Source organism: Aulonocara sp. 'chitande type north' Nkhata Bay, linkage group LG15 (assembly GCF_057382095.1).
Source record: "Aulonocara sp. 'chitande type north' Nkhata Bay isolate Kocher_YH1m ecotype deep benthic linkage group LG15, A_spYH_male_GT1.1, whole genome shotgun sequence".
NCBI classification, from domain to species: domain Eukaryota; kingdom Metazoa; phylum Chordata; class Actinopteri; order Cichliformes; family Cichlidae; genus Aulonocara; species Aulonocara sp. 'chitande type north' Nkhata Bay.
In genome coordinates, this window is record NC_141358.1 from 8,825,219 (window position 1) to 8,842,324 (window position 17,106).

At 40.8% G+C, this 17,106-nt stretch overlaps 1 protein-coding gene across 1 annotated transcript in view; it reads left to right on the forward strand.

Annotated features, from left to right (window-relative positions):
• Positions 1 to 963: 963 nt before the first annotated feature.
• The window catches only part of sgk1 (serum/glucocorticoid regulated kinase 1), a 35,895-nt gene continuing 19,752 nt past the window's right edge, over positions 964 to 17,106 (forward strand). Inside the window, exons 1-3 of the mRNA XM_086263842.1 lie at positions 964 to 1,416; positions 1,857 to 2,046; positions 6,232 to 6,471. Of these exons, the coding sequence (XP_086119968.1) occupies positions 1,909 to 2,046; positions 6,232 to 6,471 (378 nt within the window). The 5' untranslated portion in view covers positions 964 to 1,416; positions 1,857 to 1,908. The remainder of the gene's footprint in view (positions 1,417 to 1,856; positions 2,047 to 6,231; positions 6,472 to 17,106) is intronic.

Here is a 17,106-nt window from a genome sequence, read left to right on the forward strand (position 1 = left end):
TCTTTATTTTAGCACGATGACATTCGTGCTAAAATAAAACCCACTCATGTAGTCATGGCTTGGCTTTTCTGTCATAAGTGTATATAAAACACCACCTTCTAAGATGCTACTATGGAGATATGGCAGCCAACAGGTGTTGGATGCTACTTCCTATAATCTTTACCCTAACCTAACATAATCCTGGTAATCGTGTTGGTGGGGTGGGTCAACAAAAACACTGCCTTGTAGCTCTTCCTACTTGTAATTCAAGTCACACGTTGACATTAGCTGCTAGAAATGCCGTTGAGCAATATGAATTTCGAGATGAAGGTCAAGTAGAAAGTAATTTTCTCATCAGTGCAGCAGAGTGAGTAAACATTTGCTTCTAATTGCTACACGAAAAGCCATGAAGCCTATCGTATATAAAGCGTATGTAATGGTTAATAATTCACGTGTTATTGTTTTACTTTAAAGGCAGCAGCCAGCTCGCAACTAGAAACACAGCTTTGTTTTTTGTTTTTTACAGGACACAACATCCATGAAAGCGTAACCAGAAAGTGATTCAGCTTTATTGTACACGGGTGTCAGATCAGGAAATTAAACTGCTCCTGCCTTATTGGTACAGAGGCAAGGGCATATGCATAGACGGGATGAGATGTGTGTCAGTGTGAGCGTGATGTCCGGCTGGATCAAAAAGAGCCAGTAACAGTGGTTCACTACCATTATCCCTCACATGCAGGCCTGCTGTGATGGATGTCACTGTCCTCTTTGGTCCTCAGCGATACAGATTAAGAAAAAAGGGGAGAAAACAAGGGAGGACTGAGGTGAGGTGAAGGAGGGAGAGAGAGTGGGAGGAGCCAGCCCTGACTGCAGCAGAAAAATGAGTGAGCGGAGGGAAAAAGGGGGAGGGCAGAGTGGTGATGAGGAAACAGTGAAGGATTTGGAGGAAGGGAGAGAGACAGAGAGAGAGAGATGGGAAGAGAAAGAGAAGGGGAGGGGAGGCAGCATCTGCTTGCTGCAGAGCCTTTCATTGATAAAGTAGCACCGGAGTGAGCCAGAGGACTGCAGCTGGACTCATCACACACACGCTTCATCATGCTTTCATTCATATACTTCGCGAGACTTCCTCTGTGCACCCACCCACAGTGCACCTCAAGTCTTTGCACCAGTGAGGACGCACACGCTCACCCACTAATCACACAGTGACATGCTCTTTATTTAACAACACCATCGCCTCAGACTTGCTTCTGTTCTCTGCATCCTATTTTTGGGAATGTAAGCTTAGCCTAGAGAGGGACACTTGTAACTGGGAGTTGTTGGTGTTGGTGGTGCATCTGATCTGGGACCGGGCTTCGGAGGAGTCTCCGGACAACAACAAATAAAAAAAGACAGGCTGCAGCAGGATCGGGGGAAACCAGCCAGCGCAACGGCATAAAGGTAGGGATGGAGAAATTAGGCATTCATCTAGACTTGTAGAACCGTGCTTAAACACATCCATCTTGTAAATACACTCGTGGATGCACGTGTAAACTTCACACACAGCTGACATTCACTGAGATGCTGAGTGTGGGGTGCTGTAAACAATGCTGTTTCCTGCCCACATCAACAGGAGCCGGTGTATTTGTCTCTCCATCTCTTTCTTTTCTGTGAATTTCTCACTTTCTTCAGCCCGTCTTCATCTCTGTTCTGACAGGTTGGTTTTGAGGTAATCTCATTCATATCACAGTGTCTCACCCTCAAGTTTTTGGTCCATCTGCATCCTCCTGCTGCCTCTCGCTCTCCTCTTGCATCTCAAATCTTCCTCTCATCGCAGAGGCATCACTCCTGCTTTCGTTCCCGTATTGAACTCTTTCTCTTGCTTTCTCCCTGTCTGCCAGTCTGCCCGTCATCCTGGGATCTACAGAAGCAAGCGGTGTGCCGGTGTCGGCCATGAAGCTGGTTAATGGGGGAGGAGGAGGCGGCGGAGGAGGAGGAGGGGGAAGCAGTGGCGTGGGAGGTGGAGGTGGGGGAGAGAAAACTGCCTTCTCCTTTAAGAAGTGCTCTGCCTTCCAGTTTGTCAAGAGAAAGGTGAGTTTGGATAACAAGCAACATTTTGGTGGGGGTGCATCTTTGTGCATATTGGCTGTGAGAGGTGGTGACACAGAGCCAGAGTGTGTGTGTGTGTGTGTGTGTGTGTGTGTGTGTGTGTGTGTGTGTGTGTGTGTGTGTGTGTGTGTGTGTGTGTGCAAACCAGAGATGATGTCATTGTGAAGGCTAAGCTGCTCTAATCAAGCGTAAGATTGGACTCCCTGCTTGTCTGTGTTTACAGCGTGTGTTAGGTTTTTATCTTTTTTTGCTTGCGTGTTTGTGTATTCCAAAACACTGTTGCACTTCGGGACCCACAAGTGTGTGTTGTGTTGAAATCACTGAGTGGAAGAGAGGTCCTGTGGTTAGGATCTAGTCAGCATATCCTGGGTTCTGCTGCAGTGCTGCCACAAGGCTCATTACTGGTGTGTAATGTTGATGGTTCGTATTAAATGTTTTCTGTGATGGTTTGTTTGTGTAGGTCTAATGAATGTGTGCCCTGGCTTTTATGAAAGCATCACTTAAAACTGTACTCAAAACTCAAAACGGTACTTAGGTCTCACTGTCTAATAAGGTTCACCTCACAAGGATACATTATAACTGTCACCCTCACTAGAGGTCAATAAATCAGAATTATGCATATTGCATATTACTGTTAAATTGCAGAATAATTACATCTGTGGGCTGCAGAACATCTGCAAGACTTTGCATTGCATATTTCAGACTATCATAGCTATATGTTGTAAAACTCAAGTTCTAGCTAAATAAATAATTGAACAAATAAATGTGTACTCATTAAGTTATTACATTTAATGGGGAACTAAACACAAAAGTGAACAACACCTCGTTCTCCTTCTTCTTTCGGCTGCTCTCTTTAGGGATCCCCACAGCAGATAATCTGCTTCCTTCTATCACTTCGTCCCTAGCATCTCTGCGTGTCCTCCTTCGCTACATCCATGAATTTCTCTCTTGTCTTCCTCTTATCCTCCTGCCTGGCAGCTCTATATTTAACATCCTTTTGTCCAATATCCCTCCTCTGCACATGTCCAAACCATCACAGTCCCCACTCTTGCTTCTACACTCCTGTCCTTCTTTCTCTCTCACTGCCTCTAAACATGCCTTCCCTCCCTCTCCTACTCTTTTGTATTTGTTCAGCAGTAGCCCACTATCCACTGGGCCCCTGCTGGTCAACTGCATTGGTTTCAGTCATCGTCAACCCAGGCTTCAACCAGTATGCAGTATGAAAAGCTCATTCTTATTTCATTTTTGCACCAGTTTTTTACCGAATGCCCTTCCTATCTGCACTAGCCTAAACCTCGCTTAAAACAATAACGAATATATTACAACAATAGTTTGTACCACACTTTTTCAAGTTTTATAACTGATTAATTATTAGTAAACCAGTCATTAGTTGTAGCCCTAAGAAACTAGCGGCAAGATTTACTAAATGGGGCAAAACAGAAAAAAAACACACATAATTCGTTTTATGGGTGATTTACAAATGTTGTACTGTTTTCTAAACACAAGCACAGAAGGTTCACTTCGACATCAAGCACAAAAATAAAACGTGCTTTTTATCTGCATTACATATCAGGGCAGTTATCAGTAAATTGCATGTCACAGACGTTAATAAATCAGTTTGCATACTTTATTGCATCTTGAGAAATGACCGTGTATGACTGCCGCAGCTTTGTTAGATTTCGAAAAGTCACTGTATGCTGTAATCTGACTAAAACATGTCAATCTTAAAAACAAATTTAATTATGCTCCCTGAATAATTTGCAGTCGATTTACATGAGATCAAAACACAAAACAGCGCGCGGTGCCTGCAGGCCATAACAGGAAGGATATGACTAACATTACTTCCCGCTTGTGGAAGAGAGGTAATGCACTCAGTCAATAATCACATTGCTGCTTTGGGGATACAACAGAACTTTTTTTTTTTTTTTTTATGTAGTAAAATAATTCAAATGACAAGTTACGGGCTGATTGCAGCTGTTATTTACTTCATGTTGCCACAATTTCAGCCTTAGGCAGCGAACATCTTCCCAGATAGCAACAAATCAGCAACAATCACTTAAGCTCTTGATTCATATTAGTTTCTTATCCGCTGGGTTACTGGATAGATTTACATACATATCTGATCTGATTGTGTCACTGCTGTGTTTTTATTTTGTTTTTTGGTTGTTGTTTTTTTACTCAGAATATGAGTGGTCCAAAATGTCTGTGCTGGCTCAGATGGAGTACAGTATGGTGTGGATTACTGATGAATCGCCTAGTGAATAAGGACAGATTGCGTTAACACCCACACACACACACACACAACTACGCATGTACTCCCACAGGCGCTCTATGCTGCAATGAATTTCCCACAGAGTATCTATCGATGTAAACTTAACATTTTTCTTTTCAATTTTTCCAAAATGGTTTCAATTTTGGCTTCCCTTCTGCTCCATCCAAGCGATGATAAAAAAAACAAAAAAAAAAACAGAACCTTGCAGGACATTCCCGAATCCCGGTTGATGTTATTGCTGCCCTTCAGGGTTTATTTATTTCTCTAATTGCTTCAGAATAATCCTAATTGCATAATAAGGAAAGCATGAGTCCAAACAGAGCCTTGGGTCATGCAGAACAAGGAATAGAAATGTAAAGTCAATACAGCTGCATTCTGCATGTAACTGTACTTTTATCTGTCACTGTATATTTGAACATTTACAACTTGTTACACAGGAGCAAATACGTAACAGCGATGATGTCGTGCAGAGCTTTTCAGTGATCCAAACAAAAGCTAACATTTTCACGTTCCAATGAGCGATGGATGACTGTGTTTTTGTGCCAAATTCGGTGGATTCAGCACCTATAATTAGTTTCACTGTCAGCGTGGCGCGGTGAACAACAGGTATGACAGAACACTGTTTGATCTGTCACATTCCGTTACCTCTTTGAACCTGATCTCAAAAACAACAAAGGGAAAACTCATCTAATTAGATGGAACTCCAATCACGTGCAGCCAGTTCATGACTCGCGATGTGTGAAGAAGCTTGTGTTGCTTTCTTATTTTAGGTGTGCGTCATCCGTTTTCTGTGGCAGCCCTACAGCAGCTGGCTTGTTTTTGTGTTGACCTGCTGGAGTGTTTTTCCAAGTCTGTTTTCTCTTCGACCCGACATGCCTTGACAGGCTGTCGAGGCCGCCCTTCGACTTAGGCGTTCGATCTCAGCGTGTGTGCTGTATGTGTGTGTGTGTGTGTTACTGCATTTTGGACTCTGTGCTGCTCAGCTGCCACAGGCTACAGCCCTGTGGTGTGTGTTTTCTAAATTTTCGAGTCACGCAGCAGGATGAAATTTCACAAGGTTCCTCTCACTGTCAATCTCCTTCTGTTTCTCTGTCTGTTTATCGGTTTCCTCTCCACTTTCACCAAGGTTTTTTTTTGTTTCCTCCACACTCACACACACACACTCACACACACACAAACGTAAACACACCAGTGTTTCCTGTAAGTGACAGTGCTTCTCTGGTCTTAGTCACTGAAGGAGCACGGTGTGTACAGTATGCATTGTTCTTGCGTGCACCGACTTGTGCTGCGTTTGTTGACAGCATAAGGGTAATAATTAGAACACGTGCTCATGACGTGAATGCATGAAGGTTTGACTTGTGGTACTTCATCACAAAAGCACACTTGAAGACTGATGTTCTCCTCAGCTTTTACGAAGTATCGGTGAAGCAACACTGGTGTTGAAAAAAGACATGAAAGCCAAAAACATACCCGGGAGTAGACAAACAAGGCTGTTCTTTCATTCTTCATCAAAGACAGACTCAACATCATACTTTGCGCCATCAGATGTCTTTGTGTGTGCTTGCATGTGTGTGTGTAATACATATATGTCATCGTGTGAGTGCACCCCCTCTGATTAATGTGTGGCAGAGTGGAGACACAATCTGTGCCTCTCGTAAGTGCATTGTGTGTATCTCATTCTAGCCAACATGTAATCATGGATAAGATTACAAACAGCTGATGATGAGTTGCAGCTGGTAAGGTGTGTGTGTATATGCACTGTATGCACATTTCCGTCTGTGGAGATCTTGCGCTGTTACCTTTAACAACAGAGGAAGAAACTGAGATGTTATAAGTCAGATCAGAGCATTTTTTTTCTTATTTAGAATAAATATTGTTCTTTTTTTCCTGTGCAGGTACGGAGATGGATGAGGAACCCGAAAGTGAGTGTGGAGAAAGCTCAGGGGAAAGGCCTCCTTTACTCCTGTCCAAAGTGTCCGCTGGCTGAAGACCTGTGGTACACCCACTTCCCATCACCGTATGGCTGCTGTCATTATGCAGGACTGCAGGGTGGCCTGTATTACCACCAGGAGCCCTGCTCACCTTGTCCTGCAAATGGGAAAACGAGTGGCCATGAAAAAAGCAAGGGCTGCAAGGTAAATGGAAAAACAAACAGTCGCTAATCGTGAATTCTACCTTGGAATTCCAAGCTATTAGCTATTAGTTCACTTTGGTAATTTGACTACAGAGAAACTGTATCAGAAGAATCTAGTTTGGTAAATAAAAGCTACTTAGAAGAAATTTAAAACTAGAAGAAGTAAAAAAAAAATATGGCAAAAGACACATTTTAGCAAAAAATTTCAGCTTGACTAAGTTACAGCAAAGGTCCAATGTTTTTCACAGGTCGCACATTTAAAACGTGCAAGTAATATTAGCTTTTGATCTTTGGTCTCACTCTGGCCTGTCATATATTTGCTTATTCAATGTGATATTTGGAAAGTTTGTCCATGTTGATGTCACTGTGTGAATAATGAACAGAGCTCACCCTTTTGCACATGCAGTACACAAAAGTCAAATTTCTGACCGATGAAAGGACTGCCTGTACGTGGACAATGAACAAACGTACTGTGCCACCTACACATTATCCCAACAGGGGCTGTGCTTCCATGGAAAGCAATGCCATGAAATTAGTGCTGGAGGAGGTTTGGAACTGCTTAGTTATCGAGTCACCAGTGTGACTTTTATGGACTATGCTGCTCATCACTCTGTAACTTTCCATGGTCTCCCACTGAATTGCTGTGGTTCCTAAATAGTTTCTCTTTGTAAAAATTTTTTCTTTTTAACTGATCAGACAAAACTTGAACTTTTTGGAAGTTTTGAGCTGGTGTCTGGTGTAAAACTAACACAGCATTTCATAAAAAGAACATCATACCACCATTGAAACTCGGTGGCGGTAGTGTGATGGTCTGGGGCTGCTTTGCTTCTTCAGGAACTGAACGACTTGCTGTAACTGATGGAACCATGAATTCTGCTCTTTACCAGAAAATCCTAAAGGAGAATGCCTGGCCATTGAAGCTCAAGTGCTTCAAGGGTTATGATCCAAAACACACCAACAAGTTCACCTCTGAATGCCTCAAAAAATAAATAAAATGAAGGTTTTGGAGTTTACTATATAAGCCAAGACACTTTAACATGACCTTAAACAGGCTGTTGATGTTCAAGAGTGGGCTAAAATTCTCCCACAGCAATGTGACAGATTATTCCCCAGTTATCACAAAAGCTTGATTGCAGGCTGTTCAGGCTAGGGTGACACAACCAGTTATTAGGCTTAGGGGGCAATTACTTTTTAACACAATAGGTGAATCATAATTTAAGAACTGCAATTTGTAATTCCTGCAGCTTTTTGATTTTTATCGATTATCGTACCACGCAAAGTCAAGGAACAAAACCAGCTTTGTGGAACTTTTTGGGCTTGTGCCACTAAATAAGTCATTGTTTACTTATGACCCATTACTTTGACTAGCTTTAGATTAAGTGTGCGCTTTCAACACATTATGGGGACATTTGGGGAAGTTCAAAGGATTTAATGTATTTATTCTAGATCTAAAGAGAAAAAAAATGTTTCCACATTTGAAAATCTCATAAATCAATTTTCTGAGCACCAAATTCTAGTGTCAGTTCAACAAGAATGATTTTCTGCCCCACAAAATTAAAAGTTAATAAAATTCCAATATTTGTCTTTAGCTTACAGAAGGGAAAAAAACATTTTCAATCTTGAATTTAAATCAAATATGTGTGAAACGGTACAGCCATTACAAGAAACAAGAAAAATCATCACCATCTGTAGACAAACTAAATTGGATTAATGTCTCTGTCACATAAGCTTTATTCGTACATGTGAACAAATTGTTAATTTAAAGAGCAAGCGAGAAGTTAACAAGAAGAATGTGACCTATTTCATGGTAAGGGAGAGGCCGCCCACTCACCTGGTGCCTTTTCACCTAAAATCTCCTCATGCCTGCAGCAGGAAGCATATCCCCGATACACTCCAGAACATCACTTGACTCATTTCACTGATGTCCCACCGAAGGCAAACAAACAAACCAAATTAGGCTTTAGAAGACTCTAGATAATGTTGTGATCCTCATGTTTTCCCTTTAAGCTCCTTCACGAGTGCTGTTATGTAACATAAACAATAAGGCAACTGAAGAAAGGGGTGTTTTTCCAAAGTCCACCTTTGTTGTTGCTGTAAATTAGTGCAGGAGGCCTGCATTTAGCACAGAACGCGGATACTCTGTTAAAAATCTTTACCAAAGAGGAAGTAAATTCACACCTGTGCACTGGAGGAAAAGTAACTGTCAACACACACGACTTGCCCAAACATGCATGGCAGGCCTTTTATGTCGATGCTGCTGCAGATGTACTTGGTTATGCAACTACAATTACAATAGCTATCCCACTGCCTATCAATCATTTTAGCCATCAGATGGTTCCCTGCTTGTGTGTTTTTCCAGACCCATGGGCATCAGTAGGGAATGAGTCATCACTATCCCACTGAGCTAAACTGTGTTTGTTGAGAAACCATGCTAAAGGTGTGTTTGGATATGAAACAGCACGCTATTGTTGCCCAGCACTCTATTCCCTTTCCTGTGTTGCTTTTTTGTTTCGCTGACTCTCCATCTATTCCACCTCTTGACCTCAAAACCAATAGATGTGTCTTCAGTAGTACTGATGTGTCTCAGCGGGTGTAATTGGTGTGTGCGTGTTTGTGTGTGGCTCTGGGGTTAAAGAGGAGGGGGCTCGGTGGTGAGTCACAGCTTGTTTATAGTGTAGTGTTTGAGCTGTGGTAGTTGTTCACATTTCAGACATAGTCGAAAATGGGTTTTGATCCAAGATTTAGTTCAATGATTGACGGCATGCAAACAGTAGCCCTTACTATGTGTCTCAATATGAGGGATTCCACCATTCGACTTGTTCTACTATTGCCAAACACTACACAAACATCATGTTTGGTCTTGTTCCCGGCATACTGTGCTGTATCTTTGCACACATTGTCCAAATACTTTACAACTCAGGGCATCAGGCGTAGCTTGCCAAACACTGGCAGAGCGTGATGCTTGTTCAACAAATGGAACACTGATAGAAACATTTCCCTCGCACGTCAAGCTCGCTGCTCTGTTCTCCAGGAGGCCAACTTCAGCCTGACTCAAATTTAAATGAGAAAAATCTTCACTATGAAATTTCAACAGCCCGTCAAAGCAAACAACAATTTAGACAGCTCTCTCAGACTGGAACTTCAAAAAGTGGGATGATGACGCTGAGAGACTGCTGTCACTGCTGACACCAGATGATGGAAACGCTCTCGGGACACTTATCGCGGTCTGATACGTTGCTCCTTGTTCTTCGCTTTTTGTGCTCTGCATTGTTAAATATGAATGTTCAACTTTAGCCCGGCTTACTGCAGCTTTTCTCATTCAGAGAAGAGGCTTTTGAAACTGTTAATCTGCGCTTGGCAGCAAAATATCATTGCAGTTGTTTGTTGCCAGATGAGCTGTGCTGAACTTGAATTAAAGTTTTAACCAACCCACAAGAGGTCAGAGCAATAAGTAAAATATGAACCGTGCAATATCTGAATTGATAAGTTTAGAAAAGGCAAAAGTTTAAGTGTTGTTCTCTCTCCAAGAGAGTCCTCGCTGACAGAATGCCCACCTCCTCTAATAACAAAGCATCAGTACCATTAAAAATGCAGGTAGCTCAGCTTGGCCTTGACACAGTGCGCTACATCACCTTCACCCCACCGCCACAGCGCCTGTGAGCGATGCTAAATATAGACCGAGCTTTATGGTGCTGATTATGTCATAAAGTGTGAGTGTGCTAAATTTATGACACAGCAGTTTTTATTGAGGGGCAATGAGGCTTACTGGAAGCAAGAGGAAGGTGGGGGAAGTGAATGTAAGAAAACAGAAGTGGAAAAAGGTGGAAATATAATAATATTGTTGGAGAGAAAAATAAAAGGGAGGGGCACAAACAGAGGAAAACTGTGATAGAGAGAGAGATGAGAAGAGCTGAGAGGATAGTTTTATTACGAGATTGAAGATGAGGTCAGCGTTTGTGTCCCACTGCCAACGCATGAACAGAAATCAAAAGTATATAAATCCTCCTGATAAGGAGGGCCTGCACTGTCCCGTATACACAACAGCAGACGACCAGATACACTCACGAACACACACACCCGCACACACATGGCTAAATGCAAATACAGCTTTTCCACTAATCTCTTAAATCGAGCCTGCACCATTCTTGATGAAGACTTAATGAAAAATGAAAACAGCGTGAACCTTTGGTGACTCCTGGTTGTCCCAACATGTGATTTCTCTCTCTCGGCTTATGATTTCAAGAGTGCCTAATGTGCTTTATTCAGGTTTTCTCAGAAATCTTTGAAATTTCGTTACATAAATAGATTTAAAAAACCCCAAAACAACTGTCCAAACTGTTATTTTCTAAGAATTTGACAAAAAATACAATTTCACAACATGGACAATCTTATATAACTCATTAATATTTAAGTTTTATACTTAATCTTATCTCATTTAAAGGGCTAATCGTGAGTTTTAGATCAGGGAACTTTAAGGAAGTACTGTGTTGTATTTATTCACAGTTTGGAAGAGTGACTCCTGGATTACCTTGACACTGAAAAAGCCCATATGGAAAAGAAATAGTAAAAACTTATATGATTTAACTCATGAAAGTGGCCACTTTCATGAGTAAATCATATAAGGTGTTACGACCCGGCTCAAAAGCCGCAACATAAAAAAGGAGACGAATACTAGAGTGTAGGTGAAAAGAGGTTTTATCTTAAAATGGACTATCAGGTTGGCTAAAGTGGCTAGTGCCACCAAGGCAAAGACTAGTAAGCTCCCCGGGAAGCTTGCCTCAGGTATGCTTTTATCCACACCTGACTAGGTGTGGCCAATTAGCACCAGCTGAAAACATTGAGATGATTAGGGGCTGCAGAGGGACGTAACAAAGGCTTACATGATTTACTCATGAAAGTGGCCACTTTCTCATTACTTTTATATATTGTTTTAGTAAGTATCCAAAACATACAAGTTTCATTATATAATTTTTCAAGGGATCTTATATCTGTTTTCACTCTTGTATGCTTTTCATACAAGTTTCACACAAGACAGATACAAACTTTATAAGATTTATATATATCTTTTCCATATGGGAGTCTTTAAAACGGAATAATTCTTAAGCAAGTACTGGAGTTTTAAGGGGTCCCTTTTTTGTGTTTTTTGAAAAAGTGTATATTACGTCTGTGCATTGAGATTTGACTACATTTTGACTAACAGAAAAAACCCACATGCAATGTTAACTGCAGCGATGGCAGGATTGAGGATCATAACTGACCTCCATGAGCTAATTGTCAGCCACTGCTATAGAAGTGCATCTCATCCCTGTTGTTTCCTAAACCGTTCTTTCCTTCTACTTATTTGTCCTCTCGCAAAGCCCCTAACATTATACTGCATAAAATAATTACAGTTTAATAGTATAATATAAGAGCAATATATTGTTATTAATCACGAAAAGTAATGTATTACACATTACTTGTTACTTTTCTTAAAAGTAATGCTGAATGTTACCTAATTAGTAAGTTGTTACAAGACTTGTTACTTTCTCATTACTCCGTAAAATGACCTGAAAAGCACTGTCTCATGACTACCAGGTAATTATATAAACCTATAGGCTACTGTCCCGCAGACCAACACAATTCCCTATCCTAATGAGGACACACACAAGATCTCTCCTTCAGTTTTTAGGTTTGAGCACAAAGCTGACAACGCAATCTTGGCTAGCTTAGCATTAGCATGCTGGTTGTGCAAATGTAAGCAAAGAGATAAATTTGTGTTAGCAGTATGATACAATTGCTCCATCCTGGATGCAGTTTCCACTTTACCTTCATGCTGTCCTTTTGTGCAATAAAAATAAAAGTAACGTCCACAGTCTTCAAAAGTTGTCTTGCTGGACCAACTTCACCATTTTATTCCTGCAGCACCTGAACTAAAATCAGCTAACTGTAGCGCAAGTGCGCAGGAAGGAGAAAAGAGCATGTTTGTTTGATGTTTTTTTCTTTCTATCCACCTGGTGCGCAGATAACTCAAGAATATACTATTATAACACAAGTTACAACATAATTGTAACTGTAATGTGATTACTTAATTTTGCACAATAATGCATTACTTTGTAACGCTTAACACTGTATATGACTTCATTTCTCATAAGAGAGGCTCTGATTTGCTCTGTGGGATTAGTGTTTAGTAATTTCCTTACATCCTGTTCCGGAAGCTGATCAGGTGATATTGTTAATAAGTCCATCTACTCAGTATGTTTTAAACACCAACCTTACCCAGAATCGCCTGGCCCAGTCTATTCCCTTTTCTGTTTACTGTCCAAAACTCATTCATGCAAGAGAAAAAGAGAGAGTGCATTAGACCAAAGTAGGAAGGAAGGAAGGAAAAAGCAAAAAGGATGAGGGCCGGCCGAAGAAATCCTGAGAGATGAGGGAAGTCAAGAAGAACAGTGATATTTATCTACGCTGATGCATCCCTGTGAGACAGGATTCACTATCCATTAACTCACAGCAAAGCACATTTCAAAAGGTTTCTTTTGAAATGTTCTCGGACCCAGAAAAAAGCCTCATTTGACAGTTAGTAAGTTCTTCTTGTTAATATTTTGTCAGAGTCAGCTAGATCATAGTGTACCTTTGTACCGGCCCAGATGATACTGGTGTCATCTGCATTTTAAAGCAAATGTCTCATGGGTCAGTTGGCCGTGACGTTTTGTTCTCCACAGAGGGAGGCGGTCTATCATAAATCTACCTTTTCTGTTCTCCTTTAGCAAGTGACAAGGCCCTGCGGGCTAAAGTCCTCTTCCACGAATGCTGATGCATTGTATCTGAGTCAGAGAAGGAGATCAGGGAGGAAGCATGATGCTAGAGTTAATTCCTTTGCAAGATCCTGTCAAGTGACTGTAGGGGTGATCACGAGTACAGCTGCATGTAAGGTGTTGAATCACACATGCTGGCAGACTTCAGAGGTAGAAATGGCCCTGTTGTAGGCCCACATATTGGCTGTTGACACTGACTTCTCAGATAAGTGGTATTTTCTTTTTAAAGTGTAAATGTTCTATTGCTGCACTTTGCACTTGAGACTCTGGCTCCTGACGTAGTGTTACCTAAGAAGAGCCCTTGCTGTACACTCTGTTACTTTTTGATGACGCTGATAGTTAATGACTTGTGAGACAGATTCCACTGATTTACTTGTGACCTTTTCACTGGCACACAAACTCACTCTGGATTCCAGTCTGATCTCCCAGCTGGGGGATGTGACCTGTGAAAACTGGATAGAAACCCTCAAGCTGCTGCATTTTCAATTAAATTTATAAGTTTACAGTTTTTTTAACAATGCCCTCCACAAAATAACAAAATGACATGATTTATTGCAGGGCTGCTGGCCCTGTATTAATTGCAACTAGGTGTACTTAATGAACTACTGAACTTTGTCCTCTGTTCACCAGCTTGAGTCGCATTTACCGTGAATCGCATTACTGTCGAAATATAGGTCTTAGCTACTACTGGGAATAAGAAGGAATTAAGAGTAACAACCCACAAGGCCCAATTATATTTGATACAAAGAATTACACAGAGAGCACTGGGAGCCAAAATCCCGTTCCAAGTTGTTGGCTTGTCATGCATACTGTACCAATACCAGGGGAAAAATACCTCTCATTCCAAACTTCTGATGGTACTCTTTTGAATAGTTTAGAATAGCCTATGGTCACAAATCTTTGCCATCTGTGTGACGGCAAAAATTTAAAACCACACCAGTCTGTTGAATGCCGCACTTGGTGAGGTATGATGATGGGGTGAGGTAAATAGATTAGTACTTATATATAGCACTTTTCTACTTTAATTGAGCACTCAAAGTGCTTTCCTGCAACAAGCCCCATTCACCCATACATTCACAGAACTTTTTTTTATTAACATTCACAACCTCACAGTGTCTTGGATACATCAGACGCAACTTAGGGTTCAGTATCTTGCCCAAGGAAACTTCAAATTGCAGATTAGAGGACCTCGGGGATCAGACCTTCTGACCCTCCTCTACCACCTGAGCAGCCCTCACCACATATGACACCTGCTTAGCACCAGTATGAAGATAGTTGCTGTCAGTTTGGCTTGCTGCCTGCTTTGGCTTGCTCACCTGGAAAAACGTGAAGAAGTCAACTGGTTGACTTTTTTTTGACTGTATCAGTTTACCTACATCAAAGGATGCGTCATATCATTTACAACCTTGATACTTTTACATTATTACCAGTCATGCCAATGACTAATGATATCTCCCCCAATTTAAAAATATTTAATTAACATATAAATAAAGGAAGTCTCCCAGGGCCCCGGAAAGCAGTTCTAAGCTACCACTGTTTAGCATAAACTTAGCAATGGAAAACTGCTAATCCTTTCCTTTTCTTTTGTTCCACAGCCAAGTGCTCTGGCAGGCGAAGAATGTGGTTGGCATGCAAACTTGGAGTTGCTTTTCTCACATGATCTCTCATCTTTGCTCACAGTGAATGCATATATATGCTCTAAAATGGCACAGTGCATTTGTTTCCATTGTTACTGCAATATCATACAGGCGGGCTTTTTTCTTTGCCAAGCCCCAAGAAAAGATAAATAAACAGAGTGGAGGCACTTCATACCTTGGCTACAGTTTCCTGTATCTGCTGTGGGAATTTTGCTTTGTGGAGATTCAGCCAGATCTATCAATAACAAACTAGAGGCAGGTGAGGCAGAGAAAGTAAGGCAGATTGTTTGTGGTGTTAAGAGGTATTCTGATAATCTCTGAAGTTTGAACAGACATTGAAGGCATTCAAGGTACACAGGAAGAGATACCTGTTTTATGACTGCTTGACATGTAGTGACAGGTTAGTTTGAGGACGTTTTTACCTGATATTTTGAACAAAGAACGATTGAAGACAGGGTTAAACAATAAGAGTAACTGACACAAACAAGTATTTTGAATTATGTTAATGCTAATGACTGTCTTGAGATTCCCATTCACGTTACTACATCTCTTCCTCTTTTCTTGACCCACTGGAAAAAAAATCCCTTGTTTCATTGTGAGGGAATTTAGGAATTACTGTTGTTCTAATCTACCCTGAGAACCCCGCTAATCCCATCTTCCCCCTTGCTGTCCCAGAGCTAAAGCCAGAAATGCTGTGCCACAGAGGCTCAGTAGCTCCCTGAGACTGAGGCAAAACATTTGCTTCTCCCAGTAACATGCTCATCTCAGCTGGAAATGATTTTTGTGTTGTACTGTGGCCTTAGTACCCAAATACAAGCTGCTCCTGTTGTGCATTGTGTGCATTTTGCTGTAATTTGTGTCTCAATTTTGGCCTAAATCTGTTAGTACACCCTGTGTAGTACACTATGTGTGTAATGTATAGATTTCAACTGGATATTTGTTGTCCTATGAGAAAACATCCTAGTTTATACTGCAAGAGAAAGTAGCTTCAACTATCTTCAACAAAGTAGCTTCAACAGATCTTTATTCTACCTTTAAATAAATAACCTCCTGAGTTCTCATTTGGGAAACATTTTTAATTTATCCTAGCTATTTGGGATTAGTTGGGCCTGATGAATATAAAAACAAGTCTTAGTCAGGAAGTTGAGCAGGAAGTTGTTATTTTACTGTGTTTTTTTAAAAAAAACCTGTATGTCCTCACATGGGTTCACTGTTTTTTTTTTTTTTTTTAAGTATAACACATAAAAGTTAATGTTGCTTAACAAAGTATGAAACTATTGAACAGAATGAAGTATAAGGTGCAGAAAAGCCAACATGGGACAATGAACCATGAAGCAGCATTTTTAAATTCAGCCAGACATGTTGCCACCTTGTTTTTTTAATCAATTTTAATTTAAATGCTGAGGATTTTTTTTAAATGTATAGTTATCAATATATAATATATAAAGAAATGTGGGGAAAAACTTCCAAAAAATGGGAAAAGATAGCATTATATTATCTTTAAAAGGGGCCATGGGCTGAGGCATAGTAAATGACCATGAATATTAATGTATTGCTAAGAAGACAGGGTTCAGAGACCTTGTCACCGCAGTCCTTGAGATTTCAAGATGAAAGCATTCAAGCAAATCCATTGAAAATTAGAATGAGCCCAGATGAAAGCTCAAAAGCAGCTTAGGGTCAATATCCAAATCTTGAAATCCCAAATTTACTCCTTATCCACTTCTCTCTTTAACAGTGGTATTATTCTCTGTCTTGTTTTTAATTTCAGGTCTCCAGAACTCTCCTTTTTTCTCTGGCTCTGGGGCTCAATTTCCAGTTGGATATATTGCACACATTTGGTGATTTTATTCCACGTGGACTGTCTGAATCATAGTTTAGGCATAGCCTGTTCACTACTTGGATCAGATTTCCTACCATCTCTCATTAATTTTAAGACCTGTTTGCCATCTAAGAACGGTTTGGGGAGGTTGGGGGACCTATAATTGGATATTTTATGTAAGACCATCTTGGTTTATCGTTCTGTCTTTCAAACATATTTTTCTTTGTCTTCACGTTGCTGTTCAATTTAAGCCAGGTCGATTTAGACTTACACACTGAGGGGAGCTGGTGAAGGACATGAACGGATAAGCAGGAGAAGGCCACAAAAGGGTTACCAAGAGAGAGAGCTGAGCCGTGGGCTGGCTGTTGACAGCACCAAAAAACACT